Here is a 26,101-nt window from a genome sequence, read left to right on the forward strand (position 1 = left end):
CTTAGTGTGAGTAAATGTGTCTCTCTCAGTATTATGTCACCTTACTTCTCTTCACTGTTTCAACATTTAGCTTCGTGTCGAGTCTGGTGTCACAGCAAAATGAAATTTGACGATATACTTTCAGAAATTAATGGATTTGGAAAATTCCAAATCCGGTTAGTTTTGATTCAGATGCTCTCTCGAATGACCATGCCATGTCATTTCCTGCTAAATAACTTCATGGCAGCGGTTCCCTCTCATCACTGCAACATCAGTGCTCTGGACGACGGATATGTCTTTGGGAATTTAACTCTGGAGCAGAAACTGGCTGTTGGTATTCCAGCAGAGCAGGATGGGACTCCGAGCTCCTGCCTGATGTTTTCTGAGCCACGATATCAATATCTGTCAGCCTCAAACAGTAGTGATGATCCATTCATTGTTCAGTGCCAGAATGGATGGGTGTATGACAACAGCACCTTTAAATCTACTTTGGCAACAGAGGTAAGAGTCATTCAGTACATTTATCACATTTTATGTTCATCAGAGACATTTGGTCATCTGCATCTGCATTTTGTTAAAGAATAAATAATAGTTTAATAACATAATTATTGTTATCAAACATTGCTTTCCATTCTTTGATCTTAAAATTGTGACAAAAGTACATTTTATTTATGTATTTGTAAGGCACCATGTACAATATTAAACATATATGTTGCCATTTGATGTATTAGCTTAATACTGATTTTCATCTGCAGTAAATGTGTGTGCAAAAGTAAGAAATATTTGGCTTTTGTAATGTTTTTAGTGTTTTCTTCACAGTGGGATCTCGTGTGCAGCAGGAAAGCGATGAACAAAGCAACGGCCACCGTCTTCTTTATTGGTATTATGCTTGGGGCCCCTTTATTTGGGTTTCTAAGTGACAGGTAGGAGAAGAAAATACATATGTCCTCTATATTTCCAAAATGCCTGAAAGTATTTGTATCAAATGTTACGTAATATAGTCTGAAAGTCTGTTTTTGTAACAGCACATACATAACAGGATACAGCAGAGATTATGTTTAGCGGGGATAATGTTTACAATGTTCAACATACTGTAGTTTAGCAAGCATGCTAATTGGCTAATTAGCACTGAACAACAATGAACAGACATTATACAGACAGTGTTGAGACATTTCACTCAAACTGAAACTAATTAGTCAATTGTTTGGTCAATCAACAGAAAATAAATAGGCAACTATTTTGATAATTAAGTATTTAAGTCATCTTTTACATAAAAATTCCAGCTTCTCCAATATGAAAAGACAAATTGTATTTTTAGTCATCTATGTCTGGATATGTATAAGACAGTCATTAGGATTCATTAGGATTCATTATACATCATCTGGGAATGTTGCCAAACCAGCAAGCAGATGTTTGTCGACTTGGTGGTGATGCTGGGAGGGATGGTAAGGGGATCACAAAATCGGGGGGACAAACATTTTATAGAAACTAATGCTGTAGCAGTTGAGATATTTGACCAAAGTAGTAGACTCACCATTTGACCAACAATGGCATCCCTGTTGGCATTTCCCATAAAATATTATACGTAAAATACATTTACAATATATGTCCTATGCTGTAAATTTTGAATATACATGCAGGATATTTTACCCAAAGTTTTGAACACAAAAAAGACTAATTCTTATTCTTTTCCTGACCAGGTATGGTAGACGGCCGCTGCTGTTGGTGTCTTATCTGTCATCCCTGCTATTTGCAGTCTTCAGTGCATTCTCCTCATCCTATGCTATGTTTACTATCATGAGATTTTTTACTGGGATGACACTTGCAGGAATTAGTATCATCTCTTTTGTTTTAAGTAAGTAGTATGATAATACAACAATGCTGACCTTTGATTGAGAGGGCATAAATATAATAATTTCGGGCTTTGTTCATATTGGTCTTACAGAAACAAATTTTGTTTTACATTTTTATCTGACTTTTCATCTGTGCTGAACTTTTCTACAGATGTTGAATGGTTTAGCATTGAACACAGGACCTTCTCTGGTATAATCATAAGCCTGGATTGGACATTTGGGAACTGGCTTCTCGTTGGATTTGCATACTGGGTAAAGGACTGGAGGATGCTCATTGTGGTAGTGACCTCACCACTGATACTGTCTGTCTTTACTTGGAGGTATTCACATTTCATATTTTACACTTTGTAGCGTAAAATGCTGAATCCTGTGGGGTGTTGATGAGATGCTGAATGTTTGTGACTCCAGATGGCTTCCAGAGTCTGCTCGGTGGCTTTTGGCAAATGGGAAGGCCGACGCTGCTCATCATTACATCATGCAATGTGCTGAGATGAACAACAGATCAAAGCATATGGCGACTATCACACCAGCGGTACATTTCAACATTATTTTTATATTTTATAACTGACAATCTCACATCAATATAAAGAAGAAAATACTGTACAGTAAATACAGATATTAAACAGTTTGTTTTCTTTGCAGACGATACTTGAATTTACTGAAACTAAAACTGAAAGCAGGAAGTACACTATTTTAGATCTTTTCAAGACCCCAAATATGAGGAAACTTGCCATAAACTCTGCGATAGTATGGTAAGTGTCAATTTCATGGGATGCATCACAAGTCATACGCATTTAATTTAATTTAAAACTCCCTTTCAAATCAAAATTAGATGTTTTTTTTTTGTTTGTTTATGTATGTATTACATAAACCAGATACAATGTGTTAATTAGTGAGCTTCAGAGGAGTTGGTGCATGGATTTTTGGACTTTGAACAGAGCTAAATGAGCAGATTTCACCTGTGTCCAGTTTTTTGCTAAGATAATAATTGCCTGACTTAACATACAGACATGTGTGTTACACATTTGCTCATTTAACTCACAGAAGAAAGATAATATTTGTATATATGCTGTAAATGATGTGAATCAAACACTAAGAAATACTTAAATATGTTTCTTTCTACAACACAATATCAATAAGTACATTTTAATACAATATTATATTTTCATAAAATACAATGTTTATATTATATAAATTGATGCTACAAAATAGCTTTCAGTAACATCACAGTATACTGCTGATGCTCACTCTTATTTATTATCAGTAATATATTCATGTCATATTTTATGTCTGATGAGCTATAAATGAATTCACCCTAATGTAAAATTGCATTCAGTCAATTCAGTAAAAGTATAAATGCTTCTTCCCTCCCATTTTCTAGGTTTGGAGTTGCATTTACATATTATGGGATAAGTCTGAATATCACCGGGTTTGGACTAAACCCATACCTCACACAATTTATTTTTGCATCCATTGAAATGCCAATGAAGATTGGTGTGTATTTCTTCCTGGTGAAAGTTGGCAGAAAGCCTGGCCAGACAGGGACCTTGGTGTTGACGGGGGTCTGTCTCTTGATCAACATGTTTATTGCTAAAGGTAATTTTTGGTTTCTATTGAATCTAATTGTGATTGTGTTTTACTTAACACACTTACTTTAATTTTGCTGCATTTTCAGTTGTTGAAAATGTTCTTGATCAAACATTTCCCCTTAGGTAACGTCATTCGTACTGTTGTGGCGGTCCTTGGAAAAGCCTTGTCAGAAGCATCATTCACCATTGTATACCTCTACACAACTGAACTCTATCCTACAGTCGTACGGTTAGTCAGCAACAAACTGACAGTAACTGGTTTTCCTGCAGACAATGATTTTCTATTCTGTTCTGACTACATGTACTACAGGTTTTCATTAACCTCAGCGCTTTGATTTTTCAGGCAGAATGGGTTAGGCTACACATCATTTATGGCACGCCTGGGAGTGTCCATATCTCCACTCATCATGCTATTGGAGGACGTGTGGCATCTCCTCCCTTCACTGATTTACTGTGCAGTGGCAGTTGGATCTGGTTTAGTGGGTTTACTCCTGCCTGAAACGTTAAATGCCGAATTGCCAGAGCTCATTGAAGATATTGAGAAACCAAAGTAAGAGAACACTGGAATATTCAATAGAATTTCACTATTAAGCAAGAGTAAATGATTGGCTACCTTACAGAACACCAAGAATAAAGAATAATCCAGTCAGCCCTACAAAGGCTATTGAGTCATGTCTAACTACAATTGATACAGTTCACATGACATATTTTAGTCATTTGCCTAAAAAATAAAAACTGTGCTTGTCCTTTACTGAACTCAGTAATCCACGCATGATAGAATAACTAAAGTTTTGTCTATATTGCAGGGTGCAATCAACAAGGAGAAGGGAGATCCAACAAAAGAATAACACTTATTGATGATGAGTGTGATACTGAGCCTGTCCACTGTTTGTACTATGCATAAGAGGACAGAAGAAGCCAAGAAAAGTGTAACTGCAAATTTAACTGTAGTTGGCAATAAAGCACCAAATGAGAACTTGACTATTGGTTTTTATTGGAATTAGACATTTTATTGTGAAATGTTTATTAAAAGACCAGTGTGTAAGATTTAAGGGGGATCTATTGCCAGAAACTGAATCAATTTTTTGCATGTTTTGCAACCTCCCTAAATTCCCCCACACGAGGAAGGGGAGGGGGAGGGACAGGGGAAAGGCAAAGGGTTTCCAGTTGGTTGCAATCTGAAACCTCACCACTAGTTGCCATTAAAGCATACATACTGGGCCTTTAAAAGTGTCAGCATTTATTGTTTATTATGTCCTGCTGTCATGGTACAGGCTATATTGGTAATTTTGTCAAGTGTCAGCCCAGTGACAAAAGTACAAAGGAAATTCCTGGGGTGATGGTTGGTGTCTGTTTCTTGGTGTTGACACATTTTTCTCAATACAATAACTCAAGAGAAATACATGACAGAAAATGTATGATCTGACAACATATACATATTCATTCTGACTGAATAATGAGAACAAAGCTACAGTATGTCAGTTTTTAGTATGCTCCAAAATATCTTGACATACAGCGAGCGAGTGATCCGGTGAGGAAATCTTGCGCAAAACTGTCCTGATATGCAGCATAACGATTTTATCGCGAGTATATTCCAAACCAATCAAATTATTGAGGGGCTACCTAGCTTGTCAATAGGAAGCAGCGTGTACATTTCAACCAAAGTGTTTAGGGGCGGGACATGGCCGCAAAATTTCATCCAGATAGAGACAGAGCGAGCAATTTTTGAGGAGTGGGCGTCATCGCTGGACAGGGCGATGTCGCTCGCGGCATGTCAGGAAAGGCTGATTGAAAACTCATGCATTTTAATCACTTTTTCTCGCTCGATCACTCGCGTCGTTGTATGTCAGGATGCGGTGTTACTCTAACCAATCAGAGGAGGTCAGAGTCAGGAGTGGGAGTCAATACATTAATGCACTTCAGGCCTACTACTCCTTGGGAGAGTCTTGATGGACAATTCTGAAACTGTGATTGGAACAACACAAAACATTTATAAACAATGAAGACCAAACTAAACACATGTATCAACTACCTATGACCTTCCTACAAAATATGACAAATTATGAATGCTCATGCAAACATGATTTTTTAAATATATATAATTTCTATCAGAATGTCTTTTCATAGAAATATCTGATACTAACAAGGACATAGCTCAATGCCAGGGCCGGGAAGTAATAACACAACACACATTTTTAATGATGAATTCCTACTAAAATGCTTCTGTTGTAACATTTTCTAATATAGTAGTATGTAAATTAGCTCTTTAGTAAAAGTGCTATCTTGGCAATACTTGTCGATCATGTGATCCTCTCCTTGCAGGTTCAAATCTTGGGTAATCTTATTTCAGCTACTCTATCACTGCTGTGATGTCCTTATGGATGGATAGATGGAGCAATCAGTCTCTGTCTTGGAAATACATCTCAATTCACACACTATCCACATGGTCCTTATTTTAGATCAATGTTTGGAAAATAGTAGAACGACAAAACTTACTCATGAGGAATTTATTTATTGAAACTTAAAGCCAGATCAATTTAACATTGTGTTTCCTAATAGGAAAACTGTCACTGTAAATGTTGTATTTGTAATGTGCTGTATTTACTACAAAAATTGAAACTGTAGTCAAAGATATGCAGGCAAGGCAAGACAAGGACATTTATTTGCACAGCATATTTCAGCAACAGGGCAACTCAAAGTGTTTTACATATAGTGCAAAATGAGAACATAAAAAAGCTAATTTAAACATACAATTGTTCATTTTTTTTAAACAAACCATCACCTGACACCTGGGCTGCTTTTTTTAAATTTCATCCTTTATGGATGGGTTTACAATTTTTCCTGTCTGTCTTAAAACATTAGTCAGGTGCCCAAATGAACACAGATTTTTGCTGTGAATATCTTCTAAAGTTAAGTATTTTTAAAATCCCCCCTTTGTATTTCTGAATAGCCTTCCCTTGTTGAGTAGTGCTGGATAGTAACTAGGGAATTTCTGTATCAAAAAACTGACCATTTAATGGTGCTCCATCTAATAGCTAAGTGGAGTTAGGCTACACATCATTTATGGCACGCCTGGGAGTGTCCATATCTCCACTCATCATGCTATTGGAGGACGTGTGGCATCTCCTCCCTTCACTGATTTACTGTGCAGTGGCAGTTGGATCTGGTTTAGTGGGTTTACTCCTGCCTGAAACGTTAAATGCCGAATTGCCAGAGCTCATTGAAGATATTGAGAAACCAAAGTAAGAGAACACTGGAATATTCAATAGAATTTCACTATTAAGCAAGAGTAAATGATTGGCTACCTTACAGAACACCAAGAATAAAGAATAATCCAGTCAGCCCTACAAAGGCTATTGAGTCATGTCTAACTACAATTGATACAGTTCACATGACATATTTTAGTCATTTGCCTAAAAAATAAAAACTGTGCTTGTCCTTTACTGAACTCAGTAATCCACGCATGATAGAATAACTAAAGTTTTGTCTATATTGCAGGGTGCAATCAACAAGGAGAAGGGAGATCCAACAAAAGAATAACACTTATTGATGATGAGTGTGATACTGAGCCTGTCCACTGTTTGTACTATGCATAAGAGGACAGAAGAAGCCAAGAAAAGTGTAACTGCAAATTTAACTGTAGTTGGCAATAAAGCACCAAATGAGAACTTGACTATTGGTTTTTATTGGAATTAGACATTTTATTGTGAAATGTTTATTAAAAGACCAGTGTGTAAGATTTAAGGGGGATCTATTGCCAGAAACTGAATCAATTTTTTGCATGTTTTGCAGCCTCCCTAAATTCCCCCACACGAGGAAGGGGAGGGGGAGGGACAGGGGAAAGGCAAAGGGTTTCCAGTTGGTTGCAATCTGAAACCTCACCACTAGTTGCCATTAAAGCATACATACTGGGCCTTTAAAAGTGTCAGCATTTATTGTTTATTATGTCCTGCTGTCATGGTACAGGCTATATTGGTAATTTTGTCAAGTGTCAGCCCAGTGACAAAAGTACAAAGGAAATTCCTGGGGTGATGGTTGGTGTCTGTTTCTTGGTGTTGACACATTTTTCTCAATACAATAACTCAAGAGAAATACATGACAGAAAATGTATGATCTGACAACATATACATATTCATTCTGACTGAATAATGAGAACAAAGCTACAGTATGTCAGTTTTTAGTATGCTCCAAAATATCTTGACATACAGCGAGCGAGTGATCCGGTGAGGAAATCTTGCGCAAAACTGTCCTGATATGCAGCATAATGATTTTATCGCGAGTATATTCCAAACCAATCAAATTATTGAGGGGCTACCTAGCTTGTCAATAGGAAGCAGCGTGTACATTTCAACCAAAGTGTTTAGGGGCGGGACATGGCCGCAAAATTTCATCCAGATAGAGACAGAGCGAGCAATTTTTGAGGAGTGGGCGTCATCGCTGGACAGGGCGATGTCGCTCGCGGCATGTCAGGAAAGGCTGATTGAAAACTCATGCATTTTAATCACTTTTTCTCGCTCGATCACTCGCGTCGTTGTATGTCAGGATGCGGTGTTACTCTAACCAATCAGAGGAGGTCAGAGTCAGGAGTGGGAGTCAATACATTAATGCACTTCAGGCCTACTACTCCTTGGGAGAGTCTTGATGGACAATTCTGAAACTGTGATTGGAACAACACAAAACATTTATAAACAATGAAGACCAAACTAAACACATGTATCAACTACCTATGACCTTCCTACAAAATATGACAAATTATGAATGCTCATGCAAACATGATTTTTTAAATATATATAATTTCTATCAGAATGTCTTTTCATAGAAATATCTGATACTAACAAGGACATAGCTCAATGCCAGGGCCGGGAAGTAATAACACAACACACATTTTTAATGATGAATTCCTACTAAAATGCTTCTGTTGTAACATTTTCTAATATAGTAGTATGTAAATTAGCTCTTTAGTAAAAGTGCTATCTTGGCAATACTTGTCGATCATGTGATCCTCTCCTTGCAGGTTCAAATCTTGGGTAATCTTATTTCAGCTACTCTATCACTGCTGTGATGTCCTTATGGATGGATAGATGGAGCAATCAGTCTCTGTCTTGGAAATACATCTCAATTCACACACTATCCACATGGTCCTTATTTTAGATCAATGTTTGGAAAATAGTAGAACGACAAAACTTACTCATGAGGAATTTATTTATTGAAACTTAAAGCCAGATCAATTTAACATTGTGTTTCCTAATAGGAAAACTGTCACTGTAAATGTTGTATTTGTAATGTGCTGTATTTACTACAAAAATTGAAACTGTAGTCAAAGATATGCAGGCAAGGCAAGACAAGGACATTTATTTGCACAGCATATTTCAGCAACAGGGCAACTCAAAGTGTTTTACATATAGTGCAAAATGAGAACATAAAAAAGCTAATTTAAACATACAATTGTTCATTTTTTTTAAACAAACCATCACCTGACACCTGGGCTGCTTTTTTTAAATTTCATCCTTTATGGATGGGTTTACAATTTTTCCTGTCTGTCTTAAAACATTAGTCAGGTGCCCAAATGAACACAGATTTTTGCTGTGAATATCTTCTAAAGTTAAGTATTTTTAAAATCCCCCCTTTGTATTTCTGAATAGCCTTCCCTTGTTGAGTAGTGCTGGATAGTAACTAGGGAATTTCTGTATCAAAAAACTGACCATTTAATGGTGCTCCATCTAATAGCTAAGTGGAGTATTGCAATGAATACAGATATGTCAGTTAACATGTATTTTTGTGTTATGAGGTCATTAGGAAATGATTTATTCTTAAAAAATATGTTACTTATCAGACTACTTTTGTTCAACTGAGTGAGCACAGTGAGCCTGTTTGAATTATCTTTGACACATTGTCATACAGTAGCTGACCATTAACCAACAGCATTTATCAATAAGCACAAGGCTAGTGGCTCACTTTGAAGCTATCATCCAGTGTGCTTTGAGATAGAAACTTGAGCTTGTTTGAAGATGAAGTTCGAAAATGTGCTGGCCGAATTGGACGGCTTTGGGAGATACCAATTAAGAATGATCTTGTTGGTGGTAATTCCTCGTATAACTTTGCCTTTTCACTTTCTGCTGAATAATTTCATTGCAGTTATTCCCTCTCACCACTGCGACATCAGCTCTTTGGATGATGGGGGTCTATTTAGAAATGTATCTCTACCAGAGAGGCTTGCTATTAGTATCCCAGTCCAGGAGGACGGGACTCTGAGATCCTGTGAGATGTTTGCAGAGCCTCAGTATCAACTGTTGTCCAACTCCTCCAATTTTACTGACCTACCCTGGCCTACAGTGTCATGCCAGACTGGATGGGTGTATGATAATAGCACCTTCAAGTCTACTCTGGCCACAGAGGTAAGTTATATATCTATTTACAAAGTATCAAACATATACAAATACCAAATGAGCTACAACATCCTTCATTTATTGTCTCTGTTTTTTGCTCCATAGTGGGATCTGGTCTGTGAGAAGAGAAGAGTGAACAGAGCGACAGCTACTATCTTTTTCATGGGGGTTATGCTTGGAGCAGCAGTATTTGGCTATATTAGTGACAGGTGTTTAGCCCTTTAGCTCTGAAATTTGTGTTTAAATGACAGAGCTTTATCATGATTGTTCTTAGAACAAAAGAGATATTCACTCATTGATTTTTTTTCTTTGTCTGCTGTATAATTATTATGACAATTATAGGTTGCATTAGCCTCTGTGCTGTTTTGTATTATCGACTGCTTGTTTTAGATAAATTTAACATGTCTCTGTATGGAGTCAAGAACTGAGTCCAAACATAGTCATCATGCAACATTGTGCATAAGATGGTCAGAAATATAGTCAGTGCAGCTGACCTATGGCCCATGACTGATGAGTCAGCTCTCAAAAAAATGAATTAACAGTGCAGACAGGTTGTTTATGGACAGTCTGCTCAAATCTCATACTTAGTACAAAGTAGAGGTTAAAGTAGTTAATACTTCACTATCCGCCAACAAAAAGTTGATGTACAGCATGTTGTCACTAAGTGCATCTCTACAGGGTAAAAATAAAACACGTTAACTTGACCCTATTTTTATCCTTTACCCCAGCCATTAAATTTGTTTTTAACAACACAATAAACATCTGTATTCAATTTTACACACTGTAGCCTCTTTATAAGAAGTGTAATTCAACGTCTTCTACACATACTAAGGTTTTTACATGACAACCCTGAGTTAATCTTTATTATTTTGTGTCCCAGATTTGGCAGGAAAAAAGGGCTGCTGGTGTCTTATGTGACGACCACCATCTTTGGACTTGCAAGCGCTTTCTCGTATAATTTCCCCATGTTCGCTGTCATGAGGTTCTTTACAGGATTTGGAATTTCTGGAATAAGTATAATCACCATTGTCCTTTGTGAGTTTTGTCTTATAATCTGTGTGTTTTATGCAGTTTACAAAAAAAAAACATGCAAGGGTTATGATGGATTCTTGCTATTGTTAGCACAGGCTCATACTTGCTTGTATATATAGGCTGGAAAACCATGTTCTTTTAAAGTCTTAAAAGAATAAACTATACAATAAAATAATAAAAACTTTTTTTGTCATTTATTCAACCATAGTCATATTTCTTTTAATAGAGTTCATCATGTCATCGTAGGTATTGAGTGGGTGGATATCAAGCATCGGACTGCGGTGGGTGTTTTAATGAGCATGGACTGGAGTGTTTCTACAGCTCTGCTACCTATTGTTGCCTATTTTGTGAATGACTGGAGGTACCTGACTGTTACAGCAACCTCCCCTCTCTTTCTGGCAATGATCTGTTGGCGGTGAGGAAACATCACTCAGTAACTAAGATTTCAGCCATAATCAGCAATTTCCTGCCTATCATTTTTTACAGTATGAAGATGCCATAATACCAGCATGTCATGTGCAATTGAGTGAATCACAAGCACAAGCATTTGTTTTTACAGTGTTTAAAGATTCTTACTCTCATTTTTCTAGTATTGAAGTGGCAGATATGGGACTTAATATCCTTTTTTAAATCAAACTTGGTCACAGGTGGCTCCCAGAGTCTGCTAGATGGCTGATAAGCAATGGAAAGGTCAATACTGCTCATTTTTACCTGAGCAACTGTGCAAAAGTGAACTGCAGAGAGCAGTTCATGGCTGACCTAAAGCCTGAGGTACTACATTTTACATCATCATCTAATCAGAAAATGATACATAAATGTGACTCCTTTATCTGACCAAAGTTTACTTCTCACTCTCCAGGTTTTGTCCAAAGTTATAGTTGTAGAAAATCAAAACAGAAAATATTCTTGTGTGGACCTTGTGAGGACTCCCAGAATGAGGACACGATCTCTACTTATTGGCACTGTGTGGTACTGTATATACTTACATTTTGCCTTTAAACATTAACCTTCTAAATATTGCAAAAATGTATAATGTATAACTTACTGTACATATAGCAATGCTTAAACTGAGAACAACAAACTGTAAGCCAGTGATAAGTGACTGTGGACACTGAGTCTGTTTCACTGTGTAGTGAGTGCTGACTTAAAGTTGAAAGCACATATGAATAAACACTAATAACATTTGCTCTTTTTTTTTACAGGTTTGGGGTGGCCTGTACTTATTACGGAATAAGCTTGAATGTCACTGGATTTGGTGTGAACATATATCTCACACAGTTCATCTACGGTGCAATTGAAATTCCAGCCAAAGCATTCGTCCTTTTGAGTCTGAATAGAATCGGCCGAAGATTGAGTCAGACTGGAACACTTGTTCTGACTGGACTGTGTATATTCGGTAGCATGCTTATTCCTGAAGGTAAAAGATAAATAAATTATCAAGTGTGCAATCTCATTCAAAATGTTAGGTTCTGGCTAGACTCTTGTATCAACTGCAACAATAACAGATGACAATAATAAAAATACATTTTTTTTAAATGTATTTTTTTTAAAACAACCACCAGGGGATGCCAGAGTCATGAATGACTAAATTCTACCCAAACTTTAAATGTTCTTCTCCAACCTTTTCTTTTCAGCTAACTGGGTGTTTCGGACAGCTGTAGCTGCTTTGGGCAAGATGTTTGCAGAAGCAGCTTTTACCACTGTATTTCTGTACACAACAGAGCTCTACCCAACAGTGATGAGGTCAGCGAATTATACAGTGTTTATATTTTACACATTTAGAAACAGTATTTATATCTGGAGGGAATGTCTAATTACTTACTGATCTGAAAATATTTACTGATTTAAAACTGATCAACATCCTGATTTGGTCTTTATGCAGGAGTCAGTGTTCCAGATTTGAGAGAGTTGTGCCTGAAACAGGCTCCTGATTGTTACAAGCTTGTTGTAATTTTGGTTTCACAGGCAAAACGGATTGGGCTACTGCTCCTTCATGGCCCGCATAGGCGTGTCTGTATCCCCCCTCATCATGCTTCTTGAGGAAGTGTGGGTCCCTTTCCCACATACTGTTTTCTCCCTGGTGGCCTTTAGTGCAGCCCTGTCAGCTTATTTTCTCCCTGAGACACAAAACGTCCGCCTACCAGAGACCATTGAGGAAGTGGAGCAGACAAGGTATTGGGCTTTATTTTTGGCTGCAACATTCGCCATGAGAGTTACATGTTATTAAATAAACAACTATTTTGTTTTTCAGAAGAAGATCAATCACCACACCTGATGGGAAATCTCCAAATTAAATTTATTTTTCATTGCAACCAATAGGCCATGAAACTAACTTGGTTGATGTGAGTGAGTTGCAGTGAAGGTCAGTGGTGGTAGCATGTTTGAATAATAAAATAACAAAGAATTAAGTTTTTCTTAAACATGCATCGTCTGGTCACTCGATAGCAGTGACACGCAATGATACATTATCATGTTATAAAGTTGTTATGGCAGACTAAGTTGCCTATTAGTAACATTAGCATTCATTTGGATTTATGTTGGTGGCAAATGGAAGTCCAATATTCACTATCTTTTAAGCTAAATTTTTAGGCTGCATAAACTCCTGAGGGCTCGTTAGCAGATACATGATCTACTATGCTAAGAAAATAGGAAAATGCATATTTCAGCATTTTGAGGGTCATGCTTTCTGTTAAGATACTAGATTGATAAATATCTAACATAGCAGACATCCAAAGAACGGTGGCTTCACTTGTGCATTATGCACCTGACAGAGTTCATCAAGGATTATGAGATTATGAGCTTTCAAGGTAAAGAGTGTTGTTGAAGGATGATTCAGTGTTTTATTATCAAGACAACAGTATGAGCAATTATCTGGAAGTCAAAATCACAAACTTGTACATATACAGAACAGCTAAAAACGAGACCATCATTGAAATAGGGTAGACTACAAAGGCAGGGCCATACATGTTTTGAGGGTTTTCCTCCAGGCAAGAGAAAACCATGCAGGAGCAGAAATGACCAGGAGGATGAGCTAGCCAAGATGAACGCAGACTGAGACTCAATATGTCAACAAGGATAGGGAATGATGGAGGGAGCCCATTGTGGTGTTATGTCACACAGGAGACAAAGAGGATGAAGTGAACTATAAGCCACTGTACCCCACTGCCAAAGAATAATCCAACAATCCCTGCAAAGGCTAAATTACTTGCCAATGTAAAAAAATAACAATCAATACCATAATTTATGTTGATGTCCTTTTCTGTACCAAGTAATTTTTGCATTATGACATGTTGAATAGTAGAATACAATAGACAAAACATCACCAGCCATACCATCCCAACAACAACAGTATAGCACATATCCCATAACATTGCAAACAACACATACATACACCAATGGGAAAAACACATGCTAAAAGATCACCATAATTAAAGCACTATAAAATTATTGCACAATCTTCGGCCTTAAGCAGCATTGTTTAGGAATTTGATGGATGTTGAATAGTAGTTTTATCTATTTTTCACAGCATGATTCATGCAAAGGAAAAATAGATAACATAACATGTTGATAATGAAAGGCCAGATCCTGAGTCTGTCCATAGTTTAACATGTATTTCCATGTATTCATGGCATGATGTATTCATGACATAGGGGTTAAATGATTTTGTATTTTGCCCTTAACAAGCAATGTGAATCACATGTTGATTTCCCTCTTGATTGATTTCACAATAATAATGTGTTCTGTAAAGAAATTGTAAAATGTGCAGATTCCAATAAACGCTTGAACCAACAATTAACCAATATTTGGTTTGAGGCAATTATTCTATGGTGTGTGCATTATTCAGACAGTAAAGAGACACATCTCTTTCTAAGGTCTAAGCTGTTACATTCAGTTCAGAATACAAAACTACAGTAGGTCTATTATTATATACAGTATAGTCAGTTCAAGATTCTGTGTCAAGGATTTGTTTGCACATGTACTGAACAACTCTGTGGTCATAGGTTACTATGTAGTGGGAATGGTTAGGATAAGGGTAAGTCTCCAGGAAATGAATGTCAGTCTATGTTATATCCTCAAAAGTCATCTTTTGATATGAGTGTTATCTAAACTTAATATAACTTAATATAAAATGAGACAGGAAATAACCCAGTGTATGGGTAGGATCATATGACCAACCCAGCATTATGGGTCAAATTTGGGTTATGTTATTTTTTGGCCTGACCCTTTTCACATTTATGTATTTAGGTGTGTAGGGGGGAGTTACACAGGACTTCCAAGTCTTCCACTGTTAGACATGACAAAGCTTTGTTCAAAAAGTTTTTCTAATGGTATGCCAGTGAGAGTTGTGTTTGGGGATTCAAACTGACTCTTTAACCCCTGAGCAAGCACTGTCTGTTTTGTGTCATTGTTGACCATTAAGCAACTGCATTTAACAATATGCACAAAGTTAGCTGCTGACTTTCAAACTAACGGTGTGTATTTCGTGCTTGGGATAAATTCCTCTCCTCTCCTGAAAAAAATGTTTTTGATTCTAACAATGCTGAATTTTTGCATCTAAAGTACAGATTTGTGGCTACTTTTATATGCCATATAATGCAATAAAGAAACAATATTTAGGAAGTAAATTTGTAATAAAATAAAATGATGACTCCTTTAGCCACATACTGAGAATCCTGCTCTAACTATTACCATGAATGCACCATTCACAGTTACATAGTTATTTTAGTGGTTAAGTGAGGTAAAATATTCACTTATTTCAGCTGTAATCCAGAAGCCCTTGGGATAGTCAAATGCCAAAGATTGCCTTATCTGGTGGCGACCTGTCCGTTGTCTGGCGAGCTGTCGTGTGCTGTCATTCGCATATAAATATTTTTTTCCAGTTTTGAAGGAAGATATTTTACAGTTATTGGGCCACAATGAAGTTTGAGAATATTCTTTCTGATATTAATGGATTTGGAAGATTTCAGAAAATGATCATTGTAATCAACTTCATTGGCCACTTCACTTTGCCTTCATGCTAAACAACTTCATAGCAGCTGTTCCCTCTCACCACTGCAACATCAGCTCTCTGGATGATGGAGGTATTTTTAGCAACTTATCCCTGCCGGAGAGGCTTGCTGTTAGCATCCCAGTCCAGGAGGATGGGACTCTGAGCTCATATAAGATGTTTACAGAGTCTCAGTATCAACTGCTGTCCAACTCCTCCGACATTACTTTGGTCATTTTGTTGTTTAAGATTATACAAACTCTAACGATGCTTTTATTTTTTTGTCCTCTCAAATATCTTCTCTCAGATATGTCTGTTGTAAGAACAGTGATAACTGTGCATGTTTTTCTTTTAATCATTCTTCTGTCAGCCTAAAAACTTTTCATGGATGTGTAACCTAAAATGCATGTACTATCATAGTTATTGTTGTACATACTGTTATCTTTCTTATTAACAGCCATTTCTCTCATTTTAATCACGTTGTACTCCAATTGTGTCCTAATTGTTGTTTTGAAAGGTTCTATATAAATTATGTTTATTATTTATTATTTATTATATTCAGTATAGCAACATTCCCATGTGAAATAAAATCCTGTCACACAGTTTCCTCTGTCTATCAATGGTATGGCCTTCAACTCCTTCATGGCTCGATTTGGTGTAGCAGTGGCTCCTTCCTCTGGATGAGATGTGGAAGCACCTCCCGCAGCTTGTCCTGTGCTCTGTAGCTGTACTGGGGGCAACTGTAGCAAAAACATAACAGGTGCCTGCTGGAGAACATAGAGGATATTGAAGAGCAGTCATGGGCATGAGTGCATATTCAGCAAAGTTTTTAGTAAAACAAAAACAGTGATGACAATATGTAGCCCACAGTTGGTTGTGACTTTATGTGCAATTTATGTTTGATGTAAAAACCTTACAGTTTTGCTTAAAGTTCAGTAGGTTGAAAGGATGTTTAAGAGGTGGAAGGGAAAAGCTGATTTAACACTCTTTGAGCCCTTTAAGTGACACAAGTCATATTTTAATTTCTAAATCTTTAAAACAATAGTTTTATTTTATGGTGTAAGATGAAGAGTATACAAGAGATACATTTGTGATAAAATAATTTAAATTACCAGTGCCATTGACCTGAATTTGTTACCTGAACACACCGTAACAGTGTAAATTTTATCTCTATAGTAGATTGTGTTTTAAACTGAGCTTCTTAGGTAATACATAAAAGTTGAGTTGAACTGCTGAGAACTTTTGAAGAATTCAAAAGAACAAATATGTTATTAACACAATATTACGAAGGAAAAAAAGGCAGACACCTTAAATGCAGAAAAGTGTGAAAGTTTAATATGCTAAAGATGTGCATAAATAATCTGGATTGGAACAATGTTTGGTATGTTGCAACCCAGAGGAGCTGCTGGTCCAGTCCTTATTTTCTCAAGGATCTTTTTTTCTTTATATTATCACTGACCCACTTGGGACGTCTTTTGCCAATGTTTTTTGTGGATTTGGCAAGATGGTAAATACTGAAAAAGTATTTTCATTGGCCGTATTAACCTGTGAATTCATTCATTATAAATTTACAAACAAATTTAATCTAGCAAATTTGCTAATTCTGCCAAATTAGCAAATGCTTAGTCAGCATATCAACACAGAAACAAAAACTCCACTGGTGACTACTTTTGCAATTACAGGGTTTACTAATTAATATGTACACAGAAACTAAGTCAAAGCTCCTTTATTAAAGAAACAACGCAAGCACAAATCTTTTTATGACTCAATCCTCTAAAAGGAAAGTCAACCACATCTAAATGACATGTTACTGATATTCCTTTTGAAAATATTTATAGCCAGGTCTAATATTTGCCGCTGATATTTCATTTGACATTACATTTAGTTACAGAATTAACATTGATGGGAGAAAGAAAAAAGAACAAAGAAAAAGAAAAAAAAAAACAATCAAAAAGCAAAACAAAATAAAATATAAAAATCAAAATGCCAAATTTTAAACATTAAGATACAATGATACAGAAAGATCTAAAACTATAATACGCGGCTGTTGTCCAGGACACTTCTTGGCTGTTGTTCAGTACTGGGAATACTCCTTGCTCTCTAGTTTGGCAATGATTCGCTCGAGCTGTCTTTTAGCTTCACATTGTGGGAAGTTACCCATTTCATAGTACTGTGGTGCAATCTTCACCAACCTGAAACACAAGAGAGAGACATTAAATTAAAGCTCATCCACATGTATACATCTGCCCCTGAATTTCTCAAATCTTAACTGTCTGCACACATACCACTCTGGTTTGATGTCTGTGCAAGTGCGTATGTAGTTCTTGGTGGTGAGGACAAATTCATTGTACAGCACCCATTCAGGTTTGTGATCCAGGACTGTAGACGGGTGCAGTTGGACCACTTGGTTGTCTTTGACTGTGAGGTAATGACCCGTGCGCTCCAAATGAGCCACCTGCAGAATGGAAAATACGAAAACAAATTAACTATAACAAGGCTCAGATGGAAACTATGTCCACATTACAAAACTTAAGATTCATCCCAACATGGTGGAGGAAGGAAGAAGTGAGTGTGTGTGTTTACCTGCATGAAGAAGCCGGTGCAGAGCGCTCTGCGGATGTTGATGTAGTAATCTCTGCTGGTAAACTCAGTGCTTCTGCGGGGCAGGTTGAAGCGGTCCATGATCCTGGACAGCTGCTGCCGCACGTTGTCGGCAGACATCAGTGATCGGTAGTTGACAAAGTTGTCATAGCACCACTGGTTAGATTCGTGGTCTGGAACAAGGATGACAATGATGAATTTGGTTAATGTTCAGGTATCTAGACTCTTAAGTGGCATGAGTAAACACTTATTTTACATTTACAACACATTTAAAGCTACACTATTCAATAACATTGGATCAAGATGTTATGTGTATGGAGATGTAAGCAATAATGAAGGCCTTAGCGCAACAGAACATTTCAGTTTATTATACAACAATGTATTGGTTTTCTGGCCAGACACTCTGCTCTCATCAGTCTGGTTTACAGCTGCAGCCCTTTTCAGCAAAAAAATCTCTATCACCCCATTGTACACTATACTGGCCTAGCACCAAATGTAAGGCACATAAAGTTAATGACTAGCTGGGGTGAATACAGTGTAATATATATGAAGGTGAGGACACAGCCTGTTGAAGACTTGGCATCAGGTGGCCAGAAACACGCTAATGTGGCTCAAAATCTGCAAACTGTTCATCAGCAACTGTTTTCATCAACACATTTCCCACAACTGTGCCATGTGATATGTCAGTACCCCCTCAATTAATCCAGTTTTCACATTCTCAATGCAAGTATTTGAATATGTTGTTGAGGAAAAATAAGGGGAACGGTGCAGAAATTGATGCTCACTTTGTTTGAAGGCGTGGTAGACGTTGAGCAGCGTCAAGTGGTCTCCGTCGATGTGAGCAAACCTCATCTTGGACTCGTCTGCTGCCTTCTTAGCCTCCGTGGGGCGGACAAAACACTGTGGGACTAAACAAGGTTGGTATGGGCCCCAACAAAGCCGCCCATAGGGATGAGTCAAACATTCACAGAAAAATGGAGCAAAGCCTATGATGCTAGGGCACTCGACACAGCGTTGGGAGAGGGCAGGACCACAAGCTCTATCAAAGGGGGCTGCAGTCTTTTCTCATGGTCAATCCCAACTGTTTTGGTTATTAGCTCGTAGAGTGGGGGTCATTTAACCACATCTGTAAAACAAGAGTTTTCACACAACTACAGAGCATTAGGGACACCAGCAATATTTAACTTTAAGATTCAGTAATAACTGTTAGGACTTAAGGAGATCAGATACTTAAAAACAGACTAACCGTGATAATAGTTTTAACTCAAAGCCTAATTTAAATGAAAACAAAATTCTGGTAAATGTGACGTACATGAAAAAATGTATATGTGGTACCTGCCCTATCCACTTGCTAGGTGATGAAACACTTGTGATAAACCTCACTCGCTTATAATTAACATCTAATGCTTTGATAAATTTAACTCTCAAGATTAAAAGTTGACATGAAACTGTAAATCCAAAAAGAGATTTAAGACTATCCAGAGTGAATCGCTTTCCAACCAGAACTGACTTTGTGGACTAACGATGTTATTGGTTATTTGAATTATGAGTTCACACTGATCAAGTAATCATCCTGATTATTTGTGCATCACAAATGAGTTCAAACAAAGCTGATTAAACCTATCATCACCAATTTCTACCACCACTCTAGGTGCCTGTCATTCAGGGTGACATGAGAGCGTGCTGCATGCCTCTGTCAGGCAATCACAGCAGAGTGTCCCCATTTCCTCTCAACGCCAGAAGAGGGAGACAAGAGTCTCACACTCTAGCATTAAATAACAAGACTTTCTGTTAATAACACCAATGTCTTACTACTTCATTGATATAACTCATATTTCCCACTTTGTAACTTCTGGGTGTGACTACAGTTCTGCGGGGGACTTCATATATGATCTGTACTTGTTTGTCGATATCTGCACTGAGCCAATACTTTACTTAATATCTAATAAGGATGAGGTTATAAAGGGTTTTATGGAGGCATCCACTTCTCCATCTTAATGTCTGAAAATGTCCTATTATCTTTGACTGCCCACACTTGAAATACATCAAAACTTTCAAGGAAAATAAAAAATATTCAACACATTTAAAATGTAATGAAATTGAATTAAATTAAATTTCTCTATGATGATTAAAAGTGAAAGTAATTCTACTTTGTAACAAGATGTTGTCTATAAAAAGGTGGATTTCATGCGGGATGCTTTTTCCAACATCAATGAAATGTGGTGTTTTTAACCAGCGAAGACTTGGCCTACTGAAGGCAAGAAAGATGTCAGCCCAGTCCTGGGCATTACCTGACAGCATGGCAGTAATGGAAAGGATCTCGTTAGAGCAGTTGTACTCGCAGCTAGCAATAACCATCTTCGCCAGCTGGGGGTCCAAAGGAAATTCAGCCATCATGGAGCCCAGCTCCGTCAGGTCACCATCATCGTTGAGCGCTGCCAGGTAGTTCAGCAGCTCAAGGGCCCTCATCAATGTCTCAGGAGCTGCAGTGGGAAGGAGGGAGGAGACAAACAAAAAAGGTCAGAGGGTGTTGCCTAACAAGATAGCAATAGTTGTTTTACTACTAATATAATACTCACCTGGAGGATCCATGAAGTCAAAGTGCACAAGGTCATCGATACCCAGTTTTTTCAACTGCAGCACAACAGATCCCAAGTTGGACCGCAGGATCTCAGGGTACGTGTTATCCTGGAGAAAGAGTGTTTACAATGTTAAATTGATCTTATAATATAATTCTGAAAGGAAAATTACAATGCACCAAAGAATAAAAACAAAACACAAGAATGAGATTTGAGTCTGGCTCCACATCTCAATAAGTGAGGAGGACAGGTGGTTTATGTCACTTACCTGCATCTCTGTTTTGTATGCTTTCTCTGTGTAGAGACGGAAACATTTCCCCGGACGTGTTCTGCCAGCTCGCCCTGCCCTCTGCTGGGCAGAAGCTTTACTGATGGCCGTAACGAGCAATGACTCAACTCTGATACGAGGATTGTACACCTGAACACACATAGGAAAGACCATTTAAGAATCAGAAGTGCATTACTACATTAATACTGGTGCAATAATTACAGTTATCTGGTGCAATAAGTACACTTATTCTAGGGTAAAATTACTTTTTAATTTTTATTTAGTTAACTCATTGTTTTAGAATGTGTGGTTGGCTGTTGCTGTTTTGCTGAGGTTATTTTATTTTAGTCTCTTAATACTCTGATCATAGTCTACAACAAAGTGAAACAGTTCTCAATATTATATTATGTAATTTGTGCAGTAAGAAGTGCTTTATCTCAAAAGGACAGCTTACTTTAATGGAGAACGGAGCCTAACCCTAACCTAAACCCAGGGTGGCAGGTGCCAGATTTGTCCTTTTTCACCTTCATCAATAACAACTAACAAATCTGTCCAAATGTCTGACCTGCCAAACTTTTCTTTTGTATTGTAATGACCTGCTCTGATCTACTTTTGAACTTAATTTGTTGACTCCATCCTTCTGGTTAGTGCTAGCTAAATCATAAGTTTATTTTTTGGCTACTTGCTCCCACCCACAGCCAGATTCGCGTTGGGTTACAATCCCAATACAGTCTCCTACACTGGACCATAATGAATTGAGTGCATTTGTAATACCGACAATGACTTTACAGGATTACCCAAAATTTGACTGAACTTTGCCCACCTTTTGTTTGGCGAATCCAGGATCAATGACAAACACCACACCATCAATTGTCAGAGAGGTCTCAGCAATGTTTGTCGACACGACAACCTAAAAAAGAAGCAACAAGCCATCAGACATCTATAATGAAAATCTTATTACTGGGTGCAGTTGCATAATTCAATTTGTTGTTTGACTCATATCTATAAAATGTAATCTGACAAGTTATTTAAATTATACCTTTCTTCCTATTGCACCATTGGGCTTCCTTGGAGGAGGAGGCTCAAAGATCCTTTGCTGCTGCTGTGGTGGCAATGTTGAATACAGTGGAATGATTTTAATGTCTCCAACTTCAGGTCCAAGGTCATCAACCTCACGCTTGATCCGTTTGCAGGCCTCATCAATTTCCTGACACAAAAATAATTAAATTTAATGTTGTGTCGACAAAAAAAAAACAACATCATAAGAATTTCCACTTTGCAAGCAATACAGGCATTCTCACCTCTTGACCAGTGAGAAAGAGAAGGCAGTCACCTTCATCTTCCTCACACATATGGATCTGGATGACTGTGCGGATTGCTGCTTCAAGGTAATCTCGCTCGGGCTCAGGGGTGTAGAAGATCTCCACAGGATGCGTACGTCCAGGAATAGTCAGCAGAGGACAGTTGTCAAAGTACACCTGAAACTTCCCGGCATCTAGCGTGGCACTCATGACAATCACCTGTGCAGGAGTGAAATGTTGCTCAACATTTTTTTCTTTGAATTCATATCTGTTCAATTTAACTTATAACTCTGTAAGTATCAGTATAACTAACCAGCTTCCAAACCCTCTTATTCTGAACATCAAATGAAACAATCTTGGTAAATGATTTGCAAAGGGAACAAACATTTGCTCAGGAGTGTTGACTATGTGTCATCCTATTTATTTCATCATTATCATCTAATGACTTTTTCTAAATAAGCGTCTTTTAAAGTTTTTGACTTTCTACATTTTCTTATTATAAAGAAATCAGTTGTAACAAAACTTAAGATAAACCAAAATGATCAATTAACTAACTAATTATTTGTCACTGTTATTCCCAAAATGAACAAATACCTTCAGATCTGGTCTTTGTCGCACCACCTCCTTCAGTACTCCCATCAGGATGTCTGTGGCCAGTGTTCGCTCGTGGGCCTCGTCCAGAATTATCACACCATATCGTTCCAGCAGCGGGTCGTTCATAGCCTCTCTTAGCAACATACCGTCTGTCATGTACCTGAAGGAACAGCAGTTACACGTTGTTAGACTGAGATGTTCCAGATTCAGGCAAACAAGACTGGCTGCTTCTGTGCTTTTATACTGCATTATTGAACATTAGCAGACCTCAGTTACTTACTTCAGTATAGTCTTGGCAGAGCTACAGTCCTCAAATCGAATGGAATAGCCGACTTCCTGTCCAAGCATGACGTCCATTTCGTCTGCCACTCTTTGAGCGACACTCATGGCTGCCACTCTCCTGGGCTGAGTACATGCCACTGCCCGCTTAGGACCAGGCAAGCCCCTCACCATGTCCACACACCACTGTGGGATCTGTAGATTGAAAGAAAGGATGCAATTAATTCAGATAAAAGTCACGTGTATCAAATCACTGTGGTTATTTGAAAAAGCTTGCATCTTATATATCACATAAGAGACTTATTGTATTTCATACCTGTGTTGTCTTCCCAGAGCCAGTCTCTCCGACGAGGACAAAGCTCTGTTGACGTGTGATGATATCATTGAAGCTTTCCTTGTATTCCCAAACTGGTAGCTGTAACCTCTTCTTCAGGATCTCATAGAAGCGTGGCGTGTGCGGCAGGTTGGTGAATGGGTTGATCTGCTGCTGCACCGCCATCTGCTTGAGGGGCGGTAAGCCCACCACAACTGGTGTGCTGTTAGATGGCACGCTAGATGACTTTGGGTCTCTGTCCCGGTCTCTGTCCCTGTCCCGATCCCGATCTCTGTCCCTGTCCCGGGAGCGATCCTCACGGTCTCTGTCACGGTCCCTATCTCTCCTGTCAACATCAGGACAGTACATTGTTACAGACATTGACATTGTTAAGAATGTTTATGAAGCAGTTTAACAATTTTCTACTTTAGGTACTCTCATAAAAAAACAAAAGGGTAAGTAACAGCAATGTTTCATTATAAGACAATTTATCATGATTGTGTGGCTGCAGAGTTGGTGGTGGAAGGGTTAATAATTCTGTGTTGATGTAATAATAGTACATCCTAAGGACAGACTTGGGCTGACAAGAGGCACTCTTTTTTGTTTGTTTGTTTTTTAGGCACTTTGATGCTGCTATGTGCAGGGTCAGATATATTAAAGACAAATGAGAGTTTCTTAGTCATAACTTAGATTAGGATATTTGCAAGATATGACAGCATTAACGTGCTCTGATGTACACTCAGTTATCCATTCATTTGGCACACTTAGTGAAAAACAAATGCAGCCTTATACAAACATCCCTGCAGTAAATCCTACCTACATGACGATTATAACGCTTTATACTGAAACTGTTTGAGAGATGCGCATTCACCTTCATCACGTTTTTGCTGTTGAATTGAATGTTGTCATATTAAGGTGTTCGTCATGTTTTTACACTGTATTGCACTTCAGTAAGAGTGCAAAATGTAGGTTTACACGTAAATACGACGGTAGTAATTATTGTAGCATTCATTATATATTTACAGTTAATGAGAAAAGCAGAGATTATGAATAATAAAAAGTAGATAAATAAGATATAAACAGTGACATTTAATTATGTTTCTTGACAATTGGCCAGATAAAATGTTGGTCTGTTTCCGATAAACACCATCTTTCGTGAATTTACACAATATGAAGCAATACTAAGAGAACGGTATCCAACACATTACGCCATTAAAACTTTAAAACTGAAGAAAGCTCAATATAACTTAGTTACGGCCGCCCTAAAAGCGGGGTTTGTTGCGAACCAGTTGTACTAGACAGGAAAATATGTCTCTTAAAGTTTGTCAATGAACGTGCATGAAAACATGTCCTGAATGTTTCTGTTAGCAAACATGATAGCGCACTGCTTTTGTTAGATGCCCTTAACGCGAGGACTGGCTATGTTACATAACTGCATCATAATATTTTAATTGTAGCTTGTGTTAGCCAGCTAGTCGCCTGCTAGCAACACGCTAACTCAGCTAAGCTACACACACACACGTGCCTCAGACGTAAGGGTAGCGACTAGTTAGCTGCAGCTTTCTTTAGCAGCTGGTCTAAGTTACTTATTTCACAGCTGGACACAATTAATTTAATAATTTAAATCAGTGGAACATCTGCCAGAAACAGGAGCTCAGAGCTACGAGGTTAGCGTTATATTCTTGATAGTCACGTTACATCCATGGTGGCTATTAGCCAAGTTAACCAAGGTTAGCATCAGCTAGCAGCTAGCTCCGAGTTGAGTGCTTCAATCAGACATGTTGACTGTGGAGCTTCTCTTACCCTTCGGACCTCTTCTTAGTGGAAGAGTAGTCATCGCCCAAGTCCAGACGATGTCTTTTGGACATCTTTAGGAGAGAGTGTAGCTTATCTATTAATCAATTAACACGGACACAATCGCACCAGGTTGAATGTAAGTAACTCGATTTCCTGCTTCACTGTTTTCTTCTTTTCAAATGTGTTTCACAGCGTTATTTTCTTCACAGCCGCATTCTGAGAAGATCTGCCCCTACTCTGGATCTGATTGGCTGTTGCATACAAGTTCATACTCTGATCCAATCATTTCACTCATCGTGCCTAAACCAGCCAATATAATACAGTCTATGAATATAACCAACGAAGACACCGAGTAGTAGCCAATCAGATGCAGGGTAGGGCTGGCCTTCGCGGAATGCGGGTGGGGGAAAATGAGGTTGTTTCACAGCAGCTGTACAGAGTTTAGTTTTTTATTACCGCCGTCTGCTCGTCTGGAGTGGCACCTACAAAATAAGATTAGATAGTCCTCTGGTTGTCCCACGACGGGGACATTTATATTATTGC

General features: G+C 38.0%; 4 protein-coding genes across 4 annotated transcripts in view; 3 read left to right on the forward strand and 1 right to left on the reverse strand.

Moving 5' to 3' along the window:
• fabp2 (fatty acid binding protein 2, intestinal) overlaps positions 1 to 26,101 on the forward strand; it is an 89,646-nt gene that overhangs the window by 47,990 nt on the left and 15,555 nt on the right. The window lies entirely within an intron of this gene.
• LOC128380800 (solute carrier family 22 member 7-like) lies at positions 100 to 4,016 on the forward strand. The gene is made up of 9 exons (XM_053340710.1): positions 100 to 480; positions 799 to 902; positions 1,680 to 1,834; positions 1,984 to 2,152; positions 2,241 to 2,364; positions 2,475 to 2,584; positions 3,214 to 3,428; positions 3,545 to 3,650; positions 3,765 to 4,016. Exons 1-9 carry the CDS (start codon positions 100 to 102, stop codon positions 3,973 to 3,975), a joined length of 1,575 nt encoding a protein of 524 aa, XP_053196685.1. The 3' UTR covers positions 3,976 to 4,016.
• LOC128380814 (solute carrier family 22 member 7-like) lies at positions 9,430 to 16,583 on the forward strand. The gene is made up of 10 exons (XM_053340712.1): positions 9,430 to 9,816; positions 9,913 to 10,016; positions 10,688 to 10,842; positions 11,086 to 11,254; positions 11,487 to 11,610; positions 11,699 to 11,808; positions 12,042 to 12,256; positions 12,474 to 12,582; positions 12,805 to 12,883; positions 16,512 to 16,583. Exons 1-10 carry the CDS (start codon positions 9,430 to 9,432, stop codon positions 16,581 to 16,583), a joined length of 1,524 nt encoding a protein of 507 aa, XP_053196687.1.
• Positions 17,537 to 25,722, reverse strand: LOC128380792 (ATP-dependent RNA helicase DHX15). Its single transcript, XM_053340698.1, has 14 exons — positions 25,565 to 25,722; positions 23,765 to 24,107; positions 23,450 to 23,643; positions 23,170 to 23,329; positions 22,576 to 22,794; positions 22,314 to 22,481; positions 22,098 to 22,184; positions 21,275 to 21,424; positions 21,007 to 21,115; positions 20,719 to 20,910; positions 19,213 to 19,335; positions 18,410 to 18,600; positions 18,112 to 18,281; positions 17,537 to 18,018 (listed from the first exon to the last, which is right to left on the reverse strand). Exons 1-14 carry the CDS (start codon positions 25,627 to 25,629, stop codon positions 17,901 to 17,903), a joined length of 2,289 nt encoding a protein of 762 aa, XP_053196673.1. The 5' UTR covers positions 25,630 to 25,722; the 3' UTR covers positions 17,537 to 17,900.

This window comes from Scomber japonicus, chromosome 2 (assembly GCF_027409825.1).
Source record: "Scomber japonicus isolate fScoJap1 chromosome 2, fScoJap1.pri, whole genome shotgun sequence".
In the NCBI taxonomy this organism is placed as follows: Eukaryota; Metazoa; Chordata; class Actinopteri; order Scombriformes; family Scombridae; genus Scomber; species Scomber japonicus.

Coding starts and splice junctions, on each gene's coding strand:
- LOC128380800 (XM_053340710.1), top strand. CDS start 100: ATGAAATTTGACGATATACTTTCAGAAATTAATGGATTTGGAAAATTC. Junction 903..1,679: donor TTTGGGTTTCTAAGTGACAG/GTAGGAGAAGAA, acceptor TTTCCTGACCAG/GTATGGTAGACGGCCGCTGC. Junction 2,365..2,474: donor TGGCGACTATCACACCAGCG/GTACATTTCAAC, acceptor TTTTCTTTGCAG/ACGATACTTGAATTTACTGA.
- LOC128380814 (XM_053340712.1), top strand. CDS start 9,430: ATGAAGTTCGAAAATGTGCTGGCCGAATTGGACGGCTTTGGGAGATAC. Junction 11,255..11,486: donor CTGGCAATGATCTGTTGGCG/GTGAGGAAACAT, acceptor ACTTGGTCACAG/GTGGCTCCCAGAGTCTGCTA. Junction 12,257..12,473: donor TAGCATGCTTATTCCTGAAG/GTAAAAGATAAA, acceptor TTTTCTTTTCAG/CTAACTGGGTGTTTCGGACA.
- LOC128380792 (XM_053340698.1), bottom strand. CDS start 25,629: ATGTCCAAAAGACATCGTCTGGACTTGGGCGATGACTACTCTTCCACT. Junction 24,108..25,564: donor ACTAAGAAGAGGTCCGAAGG/GTAAGAGAAGCT, acceptor TGATGTTGACAG/GAGAGATAGGGACCGTGACA. Junction 18,019..18,111: donor ACAGACATCAAACCAGAGTG/GTATGTGTGCAG, acceptor CTTGTGTTTCAG/GTTGGTGAAGATTGCACCAC.